Raw genomic sequence first — 17,981 nt, forward strand, 5'->3', positions numbered from 1 at the left:
CTTCGCATGTACAAAGTCCCTTCTTTCTTCAAGTACTCCACACCAATACACACTCTCTTTACAGCAAATACAGCACGTTTTCACGGGTTTACATGTGTCAAGGATCGATTGTTAAACTCGAGGGTGTGTGGGAGACTGATGTCAAATTGTAAAAACAAGTATGTACAAGTGCTCAAGAGAACGATACATGGATTTTACACCCTGTTCATCAGGTTGGGGATGTAGCTCAGTGGTAGAGCGTTCGCTTTGCATGTGAAAGGCCCCGGGTTCGATCCCCGGCATCTCCATGTTCCTACTTTTCGCTGTTTTATATTTATCTTCTTCTTACAATCCCAGCGTTCATCCTTTTCAGCAACAGCAAACCAAACCGGGTTCTTTCATAATCCACAATAAATACATGGAAATGTACATCCATCCTGCATCCAAAACAATGACACTACTTATCCAGTTGAATTTATAAGGAGTTGGCAATAGGCTACGTCTCGAAGATAGGATTTCGACCTTCACATGCATACAACAGATGAATCTAACAACTCCTGTAATCAGTACTGTAGGAGTAGGGGATGTAGCTCAGTGGTAGAGCGTTCGCTTCGCATGTGAAAGGCCCCGGGTTCGATCCCCGGCATCTCCACATTTTTGGCGAGGGATGTCAAAATGGATGACGTTGCAAACTGGCTGTGCCCCACCCGGATATGAAAGAAGCCACATTCATTGAAATCACCAGACATTGCAAGATGCCAAGCTGAACAGTCGGGGAGATTGGCCTCCACAAAGTCCCTTCTTTCTTCAAGTACTCCACACCAATACACACTCTCTTTACAGCAAATACAGCACGTTTTCACGGGTTTATATGTGTCAAGGCTCGATTGTTAAACTCGAGGGTGTGTGGGAGACTGATGTCAAATTGTAAAAAACAAGTATGTACAAGTGCTCAAGAGAACGATACATGGATTTTACACCCTGTTCATCAGGTTGGGGATGTAGCTCAGTGGTAGAGCGTTCGCTTTGCATGTGAAAGGCCCCGGGTTCGATCCCCGGCATCTCCATGTTCCTACTTTTTCGCTGTTTTATATTTATCTTCTTCTTACAATCCCAGCGTTCATCCTTTTCAGCAACAGCAAACCAAACCGGGTTCTTTCATAATCCACAATAAATACATGGAAATGTACATCCATCCTGCATCCAAAACAATGACACTACTTATCCAGTTGAATTTATAAGGAGTTGGCAATAGGCTACGTCTCGAAGATAGGATTTCGACCTTCACATGCATACAACAGATGAATCTAACAACTCCTGTAATCAGTACTGTAGGAGTAGGGGATGTAGCTCAGTGGTAGAGCGTTCGCTTCGCATGTGAAAGGCCCCGGGTTCGATCCCCGGCATCTCCACATTTTTGGCGAGGGATGTCAAAATGGATGACGTTGCAAACTGGCTGTGCCCCACCCGGATATGAAAGAAGCCACATTCATTGAAATCACCAGACATTGCAAGATGCCAAGCTGAACAGTCGGGGAGATTGGCCTCCACAAAGTCCCTTCTTTCTTCAAGTACTCCACACCAATACACACTCTCTTTACAGCAAATACAGCACGTTTTCACGGGTTTACATGTGTCAAGGATCGATTGTTAAACTCGAGGGTGTGTGGGAGACTGATGTCAAATTGTAAAAAACAAGTATGTACAAGTGCTCAAGAGAACGATACATGGATTTTACACCCTGTTCATCAGGTTGGGGATGTAGCTCAGTGGTAGAGCGTTCGCTTTGCATGTGAAAGGCCCCGGGTTCGATCCCCGGCATCTCCATGTTCCTACTTTTCGCTGTTTTATATTTATCTTCTTCTTACAATCCCAGCGTTCATCCTTTTCAGCAACAGCAAACCAAACCGGGTTCTTTCATAATCCACAATGAATACATGGAAATGTACATCCATCCTGCATCCAAAACAATGACACTACTTATCCAGTTGAATTTATAAGGAGTTGGCAATAGGCTACGTCTCGAAGATAGGATTTCGACCTTCACATGCATACAACAGATGAATCTAACAACTCCTGTAATCAGTACTGTAGGAGTAGGGGATGTAGCTCAGTGGTAGAGCGTTCGCTTCGCATGTGAAAGGCCCTGGTTCGATCCCCGGCATCTCCACATTTTTGGCGAGGGATGTCAAAATGGATGACGTTGCAAACTGGCTGTGCCCCACCCGGATATGAAAGAAGCCACATTCATTGAAATCACCAGACATTGCAAGATGCCAAGCTGAACAGTCGGGGAGATTGGCCTCCACAAAGTCCCTTCTTTCTTCAAGTACTCCACACCAATACACACTCTCTTTACAGCAAATACAGCACGTTTTCACGGGTTTACATGTGTCAAGGATCGATTGTTAAACTCGAGGGTGTGTGGGAGACTGATGTCAAATTGTAAAAAACAAGTATGTACAAGTGCTCAAGAGAACGATACATGGATTTTACACCCTGTTCATCAGGTTGGGGATGTAGCTCAGTGGTAGAGCGTTCGCTTTGCATGTGAAAGGCCCCGGGTTCGATCCCCGGCATCTCCATGTTCCTACTTTTTCGCTGTTTTATATTTATCTTCTTCTTACAATCCCAGCGTTCATCCTTTTCAGCAACAGCAAACCAAACCGGGTTCTTTCATAATCCACAATAAATACATGGAAATGTACATCCATCCTGCATCCAAAACAATGACACTACTTATCCAGTTGAATTTATAAGGAGTTGGCAATAGGCTACGTCTCGAAGATAGGATTTCGACCTTCACATGCATACAACAGATGAATCTAACAACTCCTGTAATCAGTACTGTAGGAGTAGGGGATGTAGCTCAGTGGTAGAGCGTTCGCTTTGCATGTGAAAGGCCCCGGTTCAATCCCCGGCATCTCCACATTTTTGGCGAGGGATGTCAAAATGGATGACGTTGCAAACTGGCTGTGCCCCACCCGGATATGAAAGAAGCCACATTCATTGAAATCACCAGACATTGCAAGATGCCAAGCTGAACAGTCGGGGAGATTGGCCTCCACAAAGTCCCTTCTTTCTTCAAGTACTCCACACCAATACACACTCTCTTTACAGCAAATACAGCACGTTTTCACGGGTTTATATGTGTCAAGGCTCGATTGTTAAACTCGATCCTACTTTTTCGCTCTGTTTTTCCGTTTTATATTTATCTTCTTCTTACAATCCCAGCGTTCATCCTTTTCAGCAACAGCAAACCAAACCGGGTTCTTTCATAATCCACAATAAATACATGGAAATGTACATCCATCCTGCATCCAAAACAATGACACTACTTATCCAGTTGAATTTATAAGGAGTTGGCAATAGGCTACGTCTCGAAGATAGGATTTCGACCTTCACATGTACTCAATGCATACAACAGATGAATTTAAAATCTCTAATCACTGTTGCTTTGTTATTTTTCTCATGAGAAAGGCCCTGCATTCGAACTTTGGTATCCCCATGTAACCTGTATTTTTTTTGTTAGTCTTTTAGCGAAAGGATAATGTGTTGGTGTATAGTTGTCAGTACAAATGTTCAAGTGTACAGAATGTCAGGTGATGGGTGTGTTTAAGTATTTCAAAATGAATTCTTATAAGTTCACTACCAGGTTTTCTGACGGAACGTGTTACGTTTATCTTGATTGTGGCATGGCCCAGGCTCAGCTGCCTGCCTGGCACAATCTGGCTCAAATCTTTCAGGCAGGATCTTTAATCTTAGCAGTTGGCTTTACCTGAACCTGCTTAGGTATTCTGTCAGCAAGCAGTCAGCCCGAGGGCCAACTTGGACATCTTTGCTGATAAATATACGGTGAGGCAAAATAAACGCTCCCCGACAGAAAGCAACCACATGGTATCGTCTGGTCGTGTTCTCCAAGTCTTTTGTCCTGAGCAGCGACTTTTGAGACGTTTCTGGAGCTTAGTGGACTGTCGGAGGGTGGGGGCGCGAGTCTTGTGTGCTTTGGGGTGTACAATGGTACATATTACAAATATTACAAAGCAAGGGGGCGTGTGCCCAGGTATGCTTCTCTTTATAGGTATCGAGGCTCAGGATATTCCGATGAAGATTAAGGGTGAATAAAGGTTAGTGGGGCTATGGGAGGTCTGGTGTAGTTGCCTAGTTCGGGTCTCCTCGAGGTAAAGGATGGATTAGTGGAGATAAAGGGTGGTCTACTGGAGATAAAGGGTGGTCTACTGGAGATAAAGGGTGGTCTACTGGAGATAAAGGGTGGTCTGCAGGAGATAAAGGGTGGTCTACTGGAGATAAAGGGTGGTCTGCAGGAGATAAAGGGTGGTCTACTGGAGATAAAGGGTGGTCTACTGGAGATAAAGTGGTGGTCAAGGGTGGTCTATTGGAGATAAAGGGTGGTCTGCAGGAGATAAAGGGTGGTCTACTGGAGATAAAGGGTCGTATATTGGAGATAAAGGGTGGTCTACTGGAGATAAAGGGTGGTCTATTGGAGATAAAGGGTGGTATATTGGAGATAAAGGATGGCTTAGTGGAGATAAAGGGTCTTATATTGGAGATAAAGGATGGTTTAGTGGAGATAAAGGGTCGTATATTGGAGATAAAGGGTGGTCTATTGGAGATAAAGGGTGGTCTATTGGAGATAAAGGGTGGTCTATTGGAGATAAAGGGTCGTATATTGGAGATAAAGGATGGTTTAGTGGAGATAAAGGATGGTTTAGTGGAGATAAAGGGTCTTATATTGGAGATAAAGGGTGGTCTATTGGAGATAAAGGGTGGTCTATTGGAGATAAAGGGTCGTATATTGGAGATAAAGGGTGGTCTATTGGAGATAAAGGATCGTATATTGGAGATAAAGGGTCGTATATTGGAGATAAAGGGTGGTCTATTGGAGATAAAGGGTCGTATATTGGAGATAAAGGGTCGTATATTGGAGATAAAGGGTGGTCTATTGGAGATAAAGGGTGGTCTATTGGAGATAAAGGGTGGTCTATTGGAGATAAAGGGTGGTCTATTGGAGATAAAGGATGGTTTAGTGGAGATAAAGGGTCTTATATTGGAGATAAAGGATGGTTTAGTGGAGATAAAGGGTCGTCTATTGGAGATAAAGGGTGGTCTATTGGAGATAAAGGGTCGTATATTGGAGATAAAGGGTCGTATATTGGAGGTAAAGGGTGGTTTAGTGGAGATAAAGGGTCGTATATTGGAGATAAAGGGTGGTCTATTGGAGATAAAGGGTGGTCTATTGGAGATAAAGGGTGGTTTAGTGGAGATAAAGGGTCTTATATTGGATGGTTTAGTGGAGATAAAGGGTCGTATATTGGAGATAAAGGGTGGTCTATTGGAGATAAAGGGTGGTCTATTGGAGATAACGGGTGGTCTATTGGAGATAACGGGTGGTCTATTGGAGATAAAGGGTCGTATATTGGAGGTAAAGGGTCGTATATTGGAGATAAAGGGTGGTCTGCAGGAGATAAAGGGTGGTCTATTGGAGATAAAGGGTGGTCTACTGGAGATAAAGGGTGGTCTATTGGAGATAAAGGGTGGTCTGCTGGAGATAAAGGATGATCTGCTGAAGACAAATGGTGGTCTGCTGGAGATAAAGGGTTGTCTGCTGGAGATAAAGGTGATCTGCTGAAGATAAAGGATTATCTATTGGAGATAAAGGGTGGTCTATTGGAGATAAAGGGTCGTATATTGGAGATAAAGGGTGGTCTATTGGAGATAAAGGGTGGTCTATTGGAGATAAAGGGTGGTCTATTGGAGATAAAGGGTCGTATATTGGAGATAAAGGGTCGTATATTGGAGGTAAAGGGTGGTTTAGTGGAGATAAAGGGTGGTCTGCAGGAGATAAAGGGTGGTCTGCTGAAGACAAATGGTGGTCTGCTGGAGATAAAGGGTGGTCTGCTGAGACAAATGGTGGTCTGCTGGAGATAAAGGGTTGTCTGCTGGAGATAAAGGGTTGGTCTGCTGGAGATAAAGGGTGGTCTATTGGAGATAAAGGGTGGTCTGCTGGAGATAAAGGGTGGTCTATTGGAGATAAAGGGTCGTATATTGGAGATAAAGGGTGGTCTATTGGAGATAAAGGGTCGTATATTGGAGGTAAAAAAGGGTCGTATATTGGAGATAAAGGGTGGACTGCAGGAGATAAAGGGGTGGTCTATTGGAGATAAAGGGTGGTCTACTGGAGATAAAGGGGTGGTCTGCTGGAGATAAAGGGTGGTCTATTGGAGATAAAGGATGATCTGCTGAAGACAAATGGTGGTCTGCTGGAGATAAAGGGTGGTCTATTGGAGATAAAGGATGATCTGCTGAAGATAAAGGATGATCTGCTGGAGATAAAGGGTGGTCTATTGGAGATAAAGGGTCGTATATTGGAGATAAAAGGGTGGTCTATTGGAGATAAAGGGTCGTATATTGGAGATAAAGGGTGGTCTATTGGAGATAAAGGGTCGTATATTGGAGATGAAGGGTCGTATATTGGAGGTAAAGGGTGGTTTAGTGGAGATAAAGGGTGGTCTGCTGGAGGTAAAGGGTGGTCTGCTGAAGACAAATGGTGGTCTGCTGGAGATAAAGGGTGGTCTGCTGAAGACAAATGGTGGTCTGCTGGAGATAAAGGGTTGTCTGCTGGAGATAAAGGGTTGTCTGCTGGAGATAAAGGTGGTCCTATTGGAGATAAAGGGTGGTCTGCTGGAGATAAAGGGTGGTCTACTGGAGATAAAGGGTCGTATATTGGAGATAAAGGGTGGTCTGCAGGAGATAAAGGGTCGTATATTGGAGATAACGGGTGGTCTATTGGAGATAACGGGTGGTCTATTGGAGATAAAGGTTGGTCTGCTGGAGATAAAGGATGATCTGCTGAAGACAAATGGTGGTCTGCTGGAGATAAAGGGTGGTCTGCTGGAGATAAAGGTTGGTCTGCTGGAGATAAAGGATGATCTGCTGAAGACAAATGGTGGTCTGCTGGAGATAAAGGGTTGTCTGCTGGAGATAAAGGTGGTCTACTGGAGATAAACGGTGGTCAAGTGGACCTAAATAGGAGGTATTTTTTTCCAAACGTTGTTCGAAAATAACCAAATTGAATCTGGTATCAACACAAACTTATACTTTTTTGTGTGTTAAATAGGATTACAGTTGTCTCAAATAAACATTACAGCAAACTATTGTCTATAACAGAAGCAACTCGTTTAAAACTCCGCAACACCGCAAGAAACCATTCGGAGCTTCACGGACACGGCGATGTACTTGAGGCAGGGGCGCCGAATGTCAGTTTCCGACCTCCGCATGCTTCTGTAAACAAGCGTAGGCACCACAGTTACGTGATTACGTCAAAGATGCTCCCTACCACCAACGCAATCGGCGTTACTTACGTTAAGTGTGAATTAACCCTACTGGATCGACACATCGGCGCAACGAACCACTTTGATGCGCCATGGTTGTATCTGCTGAGGTCGCACAAATACGCCGAGGCCAGATCTCTACGTTAACCGCTCTTTGACATACCTCGTAACGCGCTACAACGAAAATAAATAGCAGAAAAACAAACAAAGCGCAAGCGTACATGTTGTGTAGATCGCGGGTTTTTTTCACGTTTGGCCGAAGACACGCCCAGCGAGTGAAGATTCCATACTTCCCGACATTTCGCCCATCAGGAGATGTTGGCGCGTCTTCGTGGCACACTGTCTACTGCCAGTGGAACCCGCTAGCACCCACCCACGCCTGTGATAATATTCCCCTGCCGACTTGAGACGGAGGGCTCACCTGTTGTGTTTCTACACATCCCTTTGCCATTGTCAGTCAGCAGAGATTGTTTGGTGTATCTACCATACTGACGTTAGCAGGTCATTCATTTTCCCGTGGAAAAGTCTAGATCGTCTGCAGCCGAAATACATGTATCCAAAGCAAGTCTATAATGGCATAGATTAACTGTTGAAATTAATTTCTCTTTGTGTGCTCCCCTTTCTATACGAGATACATCTTGATATGTATTTCCAATCCAGAAACAAAATTTTGGTCTATTCAAAGACTGACTGACTGACTGGGTAGTTTGGTTTTACGCCGTTTTAGCTATATTCCAGCAACATCACGGCGGGGACACCAGAAATGGGCTTCACACATTGTACCCATGTGGGGATTCGAACCCGGTCTTTGGCGTGACGAGCGAACGCTTTAACCATTAGGCTACCCCACCGCCCCCTATTCAAAGAAATACGCGTCCCTCAAATGGATCCTCGCTGAATAAAATCTAAGCTGGAAACCGCTGAGCGCAGAGTTAAGAAACAAACAACAAAGTTTTACTTCAATTATTCAAATATATTTTATTCACGAGAGAATTACGTGCATTAATCATTGCAGTCAGTAATAAGAACACACATACCTGTTCGGAAGTATCTACCGTTAGAGTGAGTGTTAAATGTGTTTTCTCGCCGTTCCGAGCATTGTGTCAGTGATATCACTACGTATTAGCTTCACGTGGGGCGAGAGCCAGAACCGATACAGGTACTAGACATTGGTCAGTGAATGAGTTTAGTTATACGCCGCTTTTTAGCAATATCCCAGCTATATCACGACAGAAACACCAGTCATTAAGGACCGTTCATAATTTATGGCTGGGGTGGGGGTGGTGTAATGATGATTTTATGGAGGAGCATGTACAATGTGAATGACCCCCTAAAATTTATGTACAAAAGAAGTGACACCCCTCGCATGTCATGTACAAAATCAATGACCCCCCCCCTTCCAGTAATTTCTAAGCATAATTTTAAGCATATTTTATGTACAAAATTGCTGACACCCCACCCCCACCCCAGTACGTGTGTACAAAATTGCTGACCCCTACTTGCTCCCCAGAACAAAATGGGTGACCCCCTAAAAATCATCATCGCATCCCTAGCCATAAATTATGAACGGTCCCTTTAGCGTCACACAAGACGCACATGGGTACAATGTGTGAAGCGCATTTCTGGTGTCCCCGCCGTGATATTGCTGGAATATTGCTAAAAGCGGCGTAAAACCATACTCACTCACTCACCCACACAAGACGTGACGAGTGAATGCTTTACCCACTAGGCTACCCCACCACCTTACCACGTTGGTGAAACCCACAAGGATAAGTATAGTTCTGACAAACCAGGAATCATAACGATGGCGGCCGTCTAAGACGCCGTTTTCCTTTCAGAGTAACCTTCCTTAGGCTCAACATAAACCTTTAAACCATGGGTTCGAATCTCGACTCGCTCTTATAACGGTTGTAGGTTTGTCAGCATGATTCCAGATCACGTTGGCATCCCCACAAACCAGGAATCATAACGATGGCGCCCGTCTAAGACGCCGTTTCTTTTCAGAGTTACCTTCCTGAGGCTCAACATAAACCTTTTAAACCATGGGTTCGAATCTCGACTCGCTCTTATAACGGTTGTAGGTTTGTCAGCATGATTCCAGATCACGTTGGCATCACCACGATGTTAAACGTCCACAATTTCAACCTCTTCATGCTTCCCTGTTACATCAAACTAACTCTGAGATATAACTGAAATAATATTCAAAACGGTTTCGAATCTAAACATAATCATTGAAGCTACGCATTCTAACACAGGGCAATTACCGATTAAAATCACCCTGGTAGATAGATTCTTCTCTCTTTTTTCTAACTCACCAACTGTTAATGTTAATCACAACGATACTTATAACTTCTATTTTGTATAATATCGATTTAACGACGTGGCTTAAATTGCCATGCGTCGCATATTGTTATATATATATAGGGTAGGCTTTTCGGAAACGTGTTTTCCTACAACACAGAATTTTTACCTCATGTCTTTTAAGGGAGGGTGGTGTAGCCTAGTGGTTAAAGCGTTTGGTCGTCACATCGAAGATCGGGTTCGATTCCCCACATGGGTAAAATGTGTTTTGTCCATTTTAGGTAGGGTAAAATCACACTCACTCCTCAATGTTAATATCCTGTTTGGAAATGGTTTCTTGCTGTACGAGTGAGTGAGTGAGTTTAGGTTTACGCAGCACTCAGCAATATTCCAGCTATATGGCGGAGGTCTGTAAATAATCGAGTCTGGACCAGACAATCCAGTGATCAACAGCATGAGCATCGATCTGCGCAATTGGGAACCGATGACATGTGTCAACCAAGTCAGCGAGCCTGACCACCCGATCCCGTTAGTCGCCTCTTACGACAAGCATGGGTTACTGAAGGTTCATTCTAACCCGGACCTTCACGGGGAGACAAGCATGGGTTACTGAAGGTTCATTACAACCCGGACCTTCACGGGGAGACAAGCATGGGTTACTAAAGGTTCATTCTAACCCGGACCTTCACGGGGAGACAAGCATGGGTTACTGAAGGTTCATTCTAACCCGGACCTTCACGGGTTCTTGCAGTACGAGGACCAACCAGCTCCGTCGTGGTCGACCTCAACGACATTGAAAAGTGTTTTGTTCACGTGTCGTCACTCAGGAATGGGAAATGTTTATTTGGTTTCTCCTCAGTAAAATTCTTTGAACATTTCGCATTGCAATGTACAGTCGCAGCCACGGCTTCCGGAAGTGGTTCTTCAGGAGTTGCGGGATGATATTTTGTTATTCCTCTTGTGACGTCAGCTTTCTCGGTTGCTGCTTGTATAAGGAAACGAACCTCAATTCAATGCCACTATTTCGACGTTCGAATAATTCTTACAAGCAAACCAGATCTTAATCGGTACCATGACATAAAGTGACTAAGAAAGAGTCTGTCTCGACTCTCACCTTGCCTTGCTCCAAGGCTGTCCTCCCCTCATGGACACAATGTGTGAAGCCCATTCCTGGTGTCCCCACCGTGATTTTGCTGGAATATTGCTAAAAGCAAGGCTGTACTGAATGCTAAGTCCATGGGTGTACAATAGTTCTATCCTTTAAAGAAAAAAGCGGACAGTTCTAAGGACGCCAGTCTGTTATTTATATTCTCTTTTCAGAAATTATCAATAGAACTATTAATTATTACCTAAGAGACTTGTGGAAGTTACCCATAAGAAATAGTTTTTGTTGAAACGTGTTCCATGGTCATTTTACGCTAAAAGTAGTCGCGCATTACTATACCATGCAAAAATAGTCGTAACCAGCATTCATTTGAGTGAATTCCACAAGGGAAACCGCCGAATGTTGAAATTTTATTCTTTTCCTGCTACAAATAAAATAGATATGTTTTGTTTGTTTGTTTTATCTCCATGGCTTTATAATAGTGTTCTGTTTTCCATAACTATTTTATGCCAGTGACGCTGAAACCAAGATTTCAGTGTATTTCCGGGCTTCAATGACCCGTACGAGTGAATGAGTTTACTTTTACGCCGCTTTTAGCAATATTCCAGCAATATCACGGCGGGGGACACAAAAAATGGGCTTCACACATTGTACCCATTTGGGGAATCGAATTCGTGTCTTCGGCGTGACGAGCAAACGCTTTAACCACTAGGCTACCCCACCACCCGACCCGCACGAACCCTGTGCTTGTCAGTAAAACACATCAATCATATGGCGCTGTTTTACTATTTATTCCCCGTTTTATTGTATCAATGATTCATTTACTGATATCACCAGTTCAATTTTTACATATAAATATATATATGCATTGATATAACAAACTTGAAATGCATTTACTGATATCTAAAATAACTGATATCATTATCTATATTTTTAAATGAATTATCAATATCACTAACTCGAATTCGCGCTAATTCTGGAAATATGCAGGCCTATTATGTTTTTGTGTCTTAAAAACATGTTCCATATGTTGTATGTATTTATATGTATAATGGAATTGTGGCATCACAATATTAATAATTATTCTATCAACAAGTTGTTTGTGGTTGTATTTTTAATATAATACTAAGGGGATAAGTAAAATTACCCCTCAAATTGGACACAACGCTCGCGTAAGCCTAAGATCTCGTAACTTTTCTCGTAGCATTCGTGCCTCCTATACTGTAACATATGATGTACTAATGCTACGAGAAAAGTTACGAGATCTTAGGCTAACGAGAACGTTGTGAAACGGGGCCCTGAAATGTCTGCCTGTGGTGACATTATGTGGACATTTTTATGTCCTTTTATATTGCATATTTACAACTTATGAATATATCACTCGGCTCAGAAAAAATATTTAAACTTTTAAGGGGCCAATTATACAGCCGAAATAATTTCTCCGAACGAAAGTATTTTTTCTCATTTGGAGAAAAAGAAAAGTCACCAACATCATCAATATCACGGAGCAAACATCTGTTGGAGGCATTTAGAAGTTGGAGCAGTAAGGAAGGATAGCAATATGTGGATCAACAACTCCTTTATTGCTGTGAGAGCGACGTAACAGTGTTAGAACCTACACCGAAACGTCGCTCTCACAGCAATAAAGAAGTTGTTCATCCATATATTGTTATCCTTCATCACGGAGCAAAGTTGAAAAATATTTGTAGCATAACTCTTTATAGAACAACATGTACATATTGACGCGCAAAACAAACAAACTGGAAAAAACGATATGTTTTAAAATACGGGCATATATTTCTTAATAACCGGGACATACCAGACTTATTGTGGCGTCGTCAAATCTGCACACGTTATACCTGACTTCGCATCGCATCCAGAGATGTCATAAAGAAATTGTCTTAATGTCACATTGTATTTGCCAATACCGTGCATGCTTCCTGATAAAAGTATTGTTGTTGCACAATGATACATGATATGTGTCTAAATTACCGCACGCGCCATCAGTCTGTAGGCAACATCGGATATACCGAACAAAGATATTTCGTAAAAAGTAAAAATATTTTTTCACGTTTATACCTTTGTTATCCCAGAATAAAATAATAACCTATTTTGATCAAAGCAATAACAAAACATGTAACATGCCACCTACCACCACCGACACGCCAAAACAATCTTTCAAAGGAGTTATTTCAGTTCTACTTTATATCACAATTCTTTTTTCATATTTACTGATAATTGTATCTCTCCGTTACAGACAATCGCAGCTTCTGTTTTGAAATGTCTAAATGTGTCTCACAGTCATTAATCTCCGTCAGCTAAACGGAAGTAATCGCTCTCAGTAAACAATTTGGAATTTAATCATATTTTGTATTAGTTGAGATTTTGTGTACCAAATGACACTAGTGTTTCCATATGCCCCAAGAACGACACAGTTCTCTCCCGATCCATAACTTGAAGTGCACGTAGTTTAAACGCTGCACCATAAACCACCATTACAATCCCCCTCCACCAAAACAACGCTTACTGCCCACATAGGCACTGTTAGCGGAAACTGGGGGGATTTCGGTGTCAATTATCTGTGCCTCCCTTCCCCTCCCCCTCTCTATCCCCTCCCCCACAGATAGACACCGCTTAGGCATACGTCCGATGAGCCAGCTTTCTTCTACCCCTCGTTCTTGTCATACTGGCGTGCGCATGTGTGAGCCTGTCGGGCCTGCTTGCTTTGTTTGTCTGTGGCTCCGGGGTGCCCGTACTCTCCTGTAGAATTGGCTAGAAATGAATCCGTAGGGATGTACACTCAAGATTAGGTGCCGGTGCCGTCGCTGCTATCCCTTTGCCTGAACTAACGGAGGACCATCAACTAGCATCTCTTCCCATTATGACCTAATTCCATCTCACGGAGGCACCGCATCTTGAATTGATATACTCCAGTTACTGCCGATAGGTGGTGGGGAAGTCGGGCTTACGTCGACTGAACACATTTAAACAAGGTAAGCCCAGTCTCCATGTGTCTGTCTTTGAATTCAGGGTAGATTTTGACAAGTGCGAGCGTCTACCAATGTTTGGTCGGCAGTGGAACAGTTGAGTGGAGAGCAGTAAAGGCTTGACCTCGGACTTCAGTGCGCTCGGCACCTCATTCGCTCCCTACCGTTTCGACTATTCGGTGGAAATGCTAGCAGTGGATGTTCTAAATACGTTGGGATTATAAACTCGCAAGGTCAGATTAAACTCTAGGTACTAGCACGGTAAATATACAATTGATATTTACAGCTCTGTTTTTTTCACCGCAAGCTCTGTCTGTAAGTTGAGAATCTGCCAAATCCCTTTCGCCATTTTGCTTACAGGTTTCTCCGACTGAGATGTGGGTTGCCTTTGAAGAGATGTTTTGAAGTAGCCATACGTGCCCCTTTATAAGGCACAAGGGTCAACCGCGACCCTTCACTGGATATATAGTAGGATATGGTGGATATATGTGTGCAGAGTGTGTAAATGGGATAGAACGACGCAATCATCTTCTGTGTGGGTCAGATCTGGCGTATTCAGACAGTTGGGAATCCAGTCAGGAAACACGTATTGTTTTACAACATCGCCAGCGGGGCGGATGCTTCTTCCAACTGTACGGATCTATTGTGTGATACAGAACTATGGCGCCCACTTTACACTGTTCCTCCATGCCAAGTTGATACCGTGTCTGTGTTTCAGTGCTGCTATCGACAATGTGACCGATTATCGAAATAAGGTGAGCTTTTTCAAAATGTGGTCGAGAGGTTATGACCTTTGCCTTCCGAGGTCACCTGTCGGTGGTTGATTCCTTTGGATACCAGTTCTGGTGTGCAGTTTAAAGTTTCCTAGCAAATTTTATTTATGACTTGAGTGTTTGTTTACCCAAACCCAAGGGATTAGCGGAAAATAGAATGCAAAGAAGCTCCATGAAACCCAGTAGTATGGCGGTCGGAGCTAGCATTCTGAAACCTCCAAAACCACCTCGTTGGAGGGACTTCGTGGATCCAGCACCTTCATCTCATAGTAAAGACTTGAATAAAGCACAGGATCATGGCGACTCGGGTAAACCCTACTGTGCCAAGTCAGGTGTGCATGATTTGGGGGAGAGCAAAATCCCTACCCCTCATCCTCAGGGCGGGGGAAGAACATGTAAAGGGTTAAAACGGGTGCGTGCCAAAATACATCGTACCCGAAGTCAACATGTGATAGATGAGGAGGATTTGCCTGATGGCGCTTTGACTATGACTCTTGCCGAAACCAAACCTCAAGAATTCGGGCTTCGAAATAGACAGGTGCTTGACGATAGGTCTTATAAAGAGGAAAACGCTCGTCGGTGTCAAATATGGTTGGAAAGTATTGAAAAGTGTGTGCCTTTAGATGAAATAGCTTACACGGAGGGTGCGGGAGAGGAGGGGGTGGACGTTGAGGTTCCGGAGGAGACGAGGTGGAGTGAGGATGGGGAGCCACTGAGGCCCCCCTTCAACACCAGCGCGTCAAGCTCGGAGGGGGAGGAGTATGAGGCCTACCCCACACGAGAGACCCTTGTCCCAGGGCTATCTGTTGGTTCCCCCCAATCTCTGAGAACGGATAAATTATTAAAATCCTCATCATCAACATGTATGCATGATAAACTGATACGAAAGAAAACTTTGCCAATCTCTGAAGACACGGGGCTTGAATGATTCTGCTTATGCAACTCTGGGTAAAAAATATATATTTTTGTCACTGTTATTGGATGTATATTTGTTGTGTTGAAGGTTTAAACAGTGATGTGAAAGAGACGGCAGATGCCCTATTGGGGCATCATTGTGTTCTGTGCCGGGGGTTACTGGTGTATGTCCCTATTGAGTGACACCTCTGCTCTAAAGCGTTGTGAACTGAGAAACCGAGGACTATCGTCTGCTGACTGTCGTCTGCTGCGATAGAAGTCAACAATTATCTCCCCTGTTTGTGTCATACATTTGGTATATATATTGCTAAATCAGGGGAGTTGGACGTATCGGGGATTTTAGCCAAAATAAAACGTTGAGTTGAAAGTAGGTAAATATTTGACTGTTCTCTGTCTGGACTCGTGTAAGAATCTCATTCTCATGTTGTGGTAGATATCCCGGTGACAACTTTAACCCTGACCTCTCTACTTTTGGTCACTACTATGAATGTATGTCACATATTGCAAGTGGATTTAATTGTACATGTTGCCCAGAAACATCGTGTGCTCCTTTCATCTGATTTCTTGTGAGGCACACCAGACTTAACACTTTACACATATCTGTCTGATAATGTACAAAAATGTCTCACACTGTACACTGTAAACACACCTGACACTGTACACACACAGTACACACACCTGACTGACACTGTACACACAAGACTCACACAGTACACACACCTGGCTCACAAAGTACACATACCTGGCTAACACCCTACACACACCTGGCTCACAAAATACATTACCTGGCTCACACTGTACACACAAAACTCACACAGTACACACACCTGGCTCACACTGTACACACACCTGGCTCACACAGTACACACACCTGGCTCACACTGTACACACACTGGCTCACACTGTACAGACAAGACTCACACAATTACACAAACTGGCTCACACTGTACACACACCTGGCTCACAAAGTACATCCACCTGACTCACAATGTACACACACCTGACTCACAAAGTACACACACCTGACTCCACAAAGTACACACACCTGACTCACAAAGTACACACACCTGGCTCACAAAGTACACACACCTCAAGATCTACACACACCTGACAAACACTGTATATACACAAGATTAACACTGCTCACACACCTGACTGACACTGTACACACACACCATGCTCACATAGTACACACATCTGTCTGACACTGTACACACACCTGACACTTTGAACCTATATGACGGACACACTGTATACACACCTCACATTACACACATCTGTAGGACACTGTACACACACCTGACTAACACTGTACACACACCTTACACTGTACACACAACTGACTAACACTGTACACACACTGACTCACACTGTACACACATCTGACACTGTACACACACCTGACTGACACTGTACACACACCTGACATTGTACACACACCTGACACTGTACACACCTGACTGACATTGTACACACACCTCACTAACACTGTACACACCTGACTGACACTGTACACACACCTGACACTGTACACACACCTGATTGACATTGTACACACACCTGACTAACACTGTACACACACACAGACTAACACTGTACACACACTGACTAACACTGTACACACACCTGACTGACACTGTATACACACCTGACTAACACTGTACGCACACCTGACTAACGCTGTACACACACCTGACTGACACTGTACACACACCTGACTAACACTGTACACACACCTGACTAACACTGTACACACACCGGACTAACACTGTACACACACCTGACTAACACTGTACACACACACCGGACTAACACTGTACACACACCAGAATGACACTGTACACCTGATCACACACTGACACTGTACAGACACACAGCTGACATTGTACACACACCTGGCTGACATTGTACACACCTGGCTTCCATTGTACACACACCTGGCTTCCATTGTACACACACACCTGACACAGACACCTGTACACACACCTGACTGACACTGTACATACACCTGACACTGTACATACACACCTGACAATGTACACACACCTGACACTGTACTGTACACACACCTGACACTGTACACACACCTGACACAGTACACACACCTGACACAGTACACACACCGGACTGACATTATACACACACCTGACTGACATTGTACACACGCACCTGACTGACACTGTACACACACTGACACTGTACACACACCTCACACTGTACACACACCTGATGGTGTACACACCTGGCTGACACTGTACACACAATGACTGACACACACATGACGTTGTACACACACCTGGCTGACACTGTACACACACACCTGACTGACACTGTACACACAACTGACACTGTACACACACCTGACACTGTACACACACCTTACTGACACTGCACACACAAACCTGATTGACACTGTACACACACCTGACTGGCACTGTACACACAAACCTGACACTATACACACATCTGATTGACACTGTACACACACACCTGACTGACACTATACACACACACACCTGACTGACTGTACACACCTGACTGACACTGTACACCCACACCTGACTGACAC

At 43.8% G+C, this 17,981-nt stretch overlaps 1 protein-coding gene and 8 non-coding genes across 10 annotated transcripts; all 9 read left to right on the forward strand.

Moving 5' to 3' along the window:
* Positions 1-215: 215 nt before the first annotated feature.
* On the forward strand, positions 216-287 carry Trnaa-ugc. Its single transcript has one exon. It is a non-coding gene; the product is annotated as a tRNA-Ala (tRNA).
* A 272-nt stretch (positions 288-559) lies between these two features.
* On the forward strand, positions 560-631 carry Trnaa-cgc. The gene has a single exon. It is a non-coding gene; the product is annotated as a tRNA-Ala (tRNA).
* Positions 632-974: 343 nt separating this feature from the next.
* Positions 975-1,046, forward strand: Trnaa-ugc. Its single transcript has one exon. It is a non-coding gene; the product is annotated as a tRNA-Ala (tRNA).
* Positions 1,047-1,319: 273 nt separating this feature from the next.
* Trnaa-cgc lies at positions 1,320-1,391 on the forward strand. The gene has a single exon. It is a non-coding gene; the product is annotated as a tRNA-Ala (tRNA).
* A 343-nt stretch (positions 1,392-1,734) lies between these two features.
* Trnaa-ugc lies at positions 1,735-1,806 on the forward strand. Its single transcript has one exon. It is a non-coding gene; the product is annotated as a tRNA-Ala (tRNA).
* A 272-nt stretch (positions 1,807-2,078) lies between these two features.
* Trnaa-cgc lies at positions 2,079-2,149 on the forward strand. Its single transcript has one exon. It is a non-coding gene; the product is annotated as a tRNA-Ala (tRNA).
* Positions 2,150-2,492: 343 nt separating this feature from the next.
* On the forward strand, positions 2,493-2,564 carry Trnaa-ugc. Its single transcript has one exon. It is a non-coding gene; the product is annotated as a tRNA-Ala (tRNA).
* A 273-nt stretch (positions 2,565-2,837) lies between these two features.
* On the forward strand, positions 2,838-2,908 carry Trnaa-ugc. The gene has a single exon. It is a non-coding gene; the product is annotated as a tRNA-Ala (tRNA).
* Positions 2,909-13,405: 10,497 nt separating this feature from the next.
* LOC124261121 lies at positions 13,406-15,782 on the forward strand. Of its 2 annotated transcripts, none has more exons than XM_046695447.1 (2): positions 13,406-13,730; positions 14,085-15,782. In XM_046695447.1, exon 2 carries the CDS (start codon positions 14,655-14,657, stop codon positions 15,423-15,425), a length of 771 nt encoding a protein of 256 aa, XP_046551403.1. In that variant the 5' UTR covers positions 13,406-13,730; positions 14,085-14,654; the 3' UTR covers positions 15,426-15,782. The 2 variants fall into 2 exon arrangements, with proteins under 2 accessions (XP_046551403.1, XP_046551404.1); XM_046695448.1 differs by lacking the exon at positions 13,406-13,730 and adding an exon at positions 13,738-13,957.
* Positions 15,783-17,981: the final 2,199 nt, after the last annotated feature.

The sequence above is a fragment of the Haliotis rubra genome, unplaced genomic scaffold, assembly GCF_003918875.1.
Source record: "Haliotis rubra isolate DU_JTF1 unplaced genomic scaffold, ASM391887v1 Scf79, whole genome shotgun sequence".
Classification (NCBI taxonomy): Eukaryota; Metazoa; Mollusca; class Gastropoda; order Lepetellida; family Haliotidae; genus Haliotis; species Haliotis rubra.

Bases quoted from the DNA above. Each gene is read 5' to 3' on its own strand.
- LOC124261121 (XM_046695447.1), top strand. From the start codon at position 14,655: ATGCAAAGAAGCTCCATGAAACCCAGTAGTATGGCGGTCGGAGCTAGC.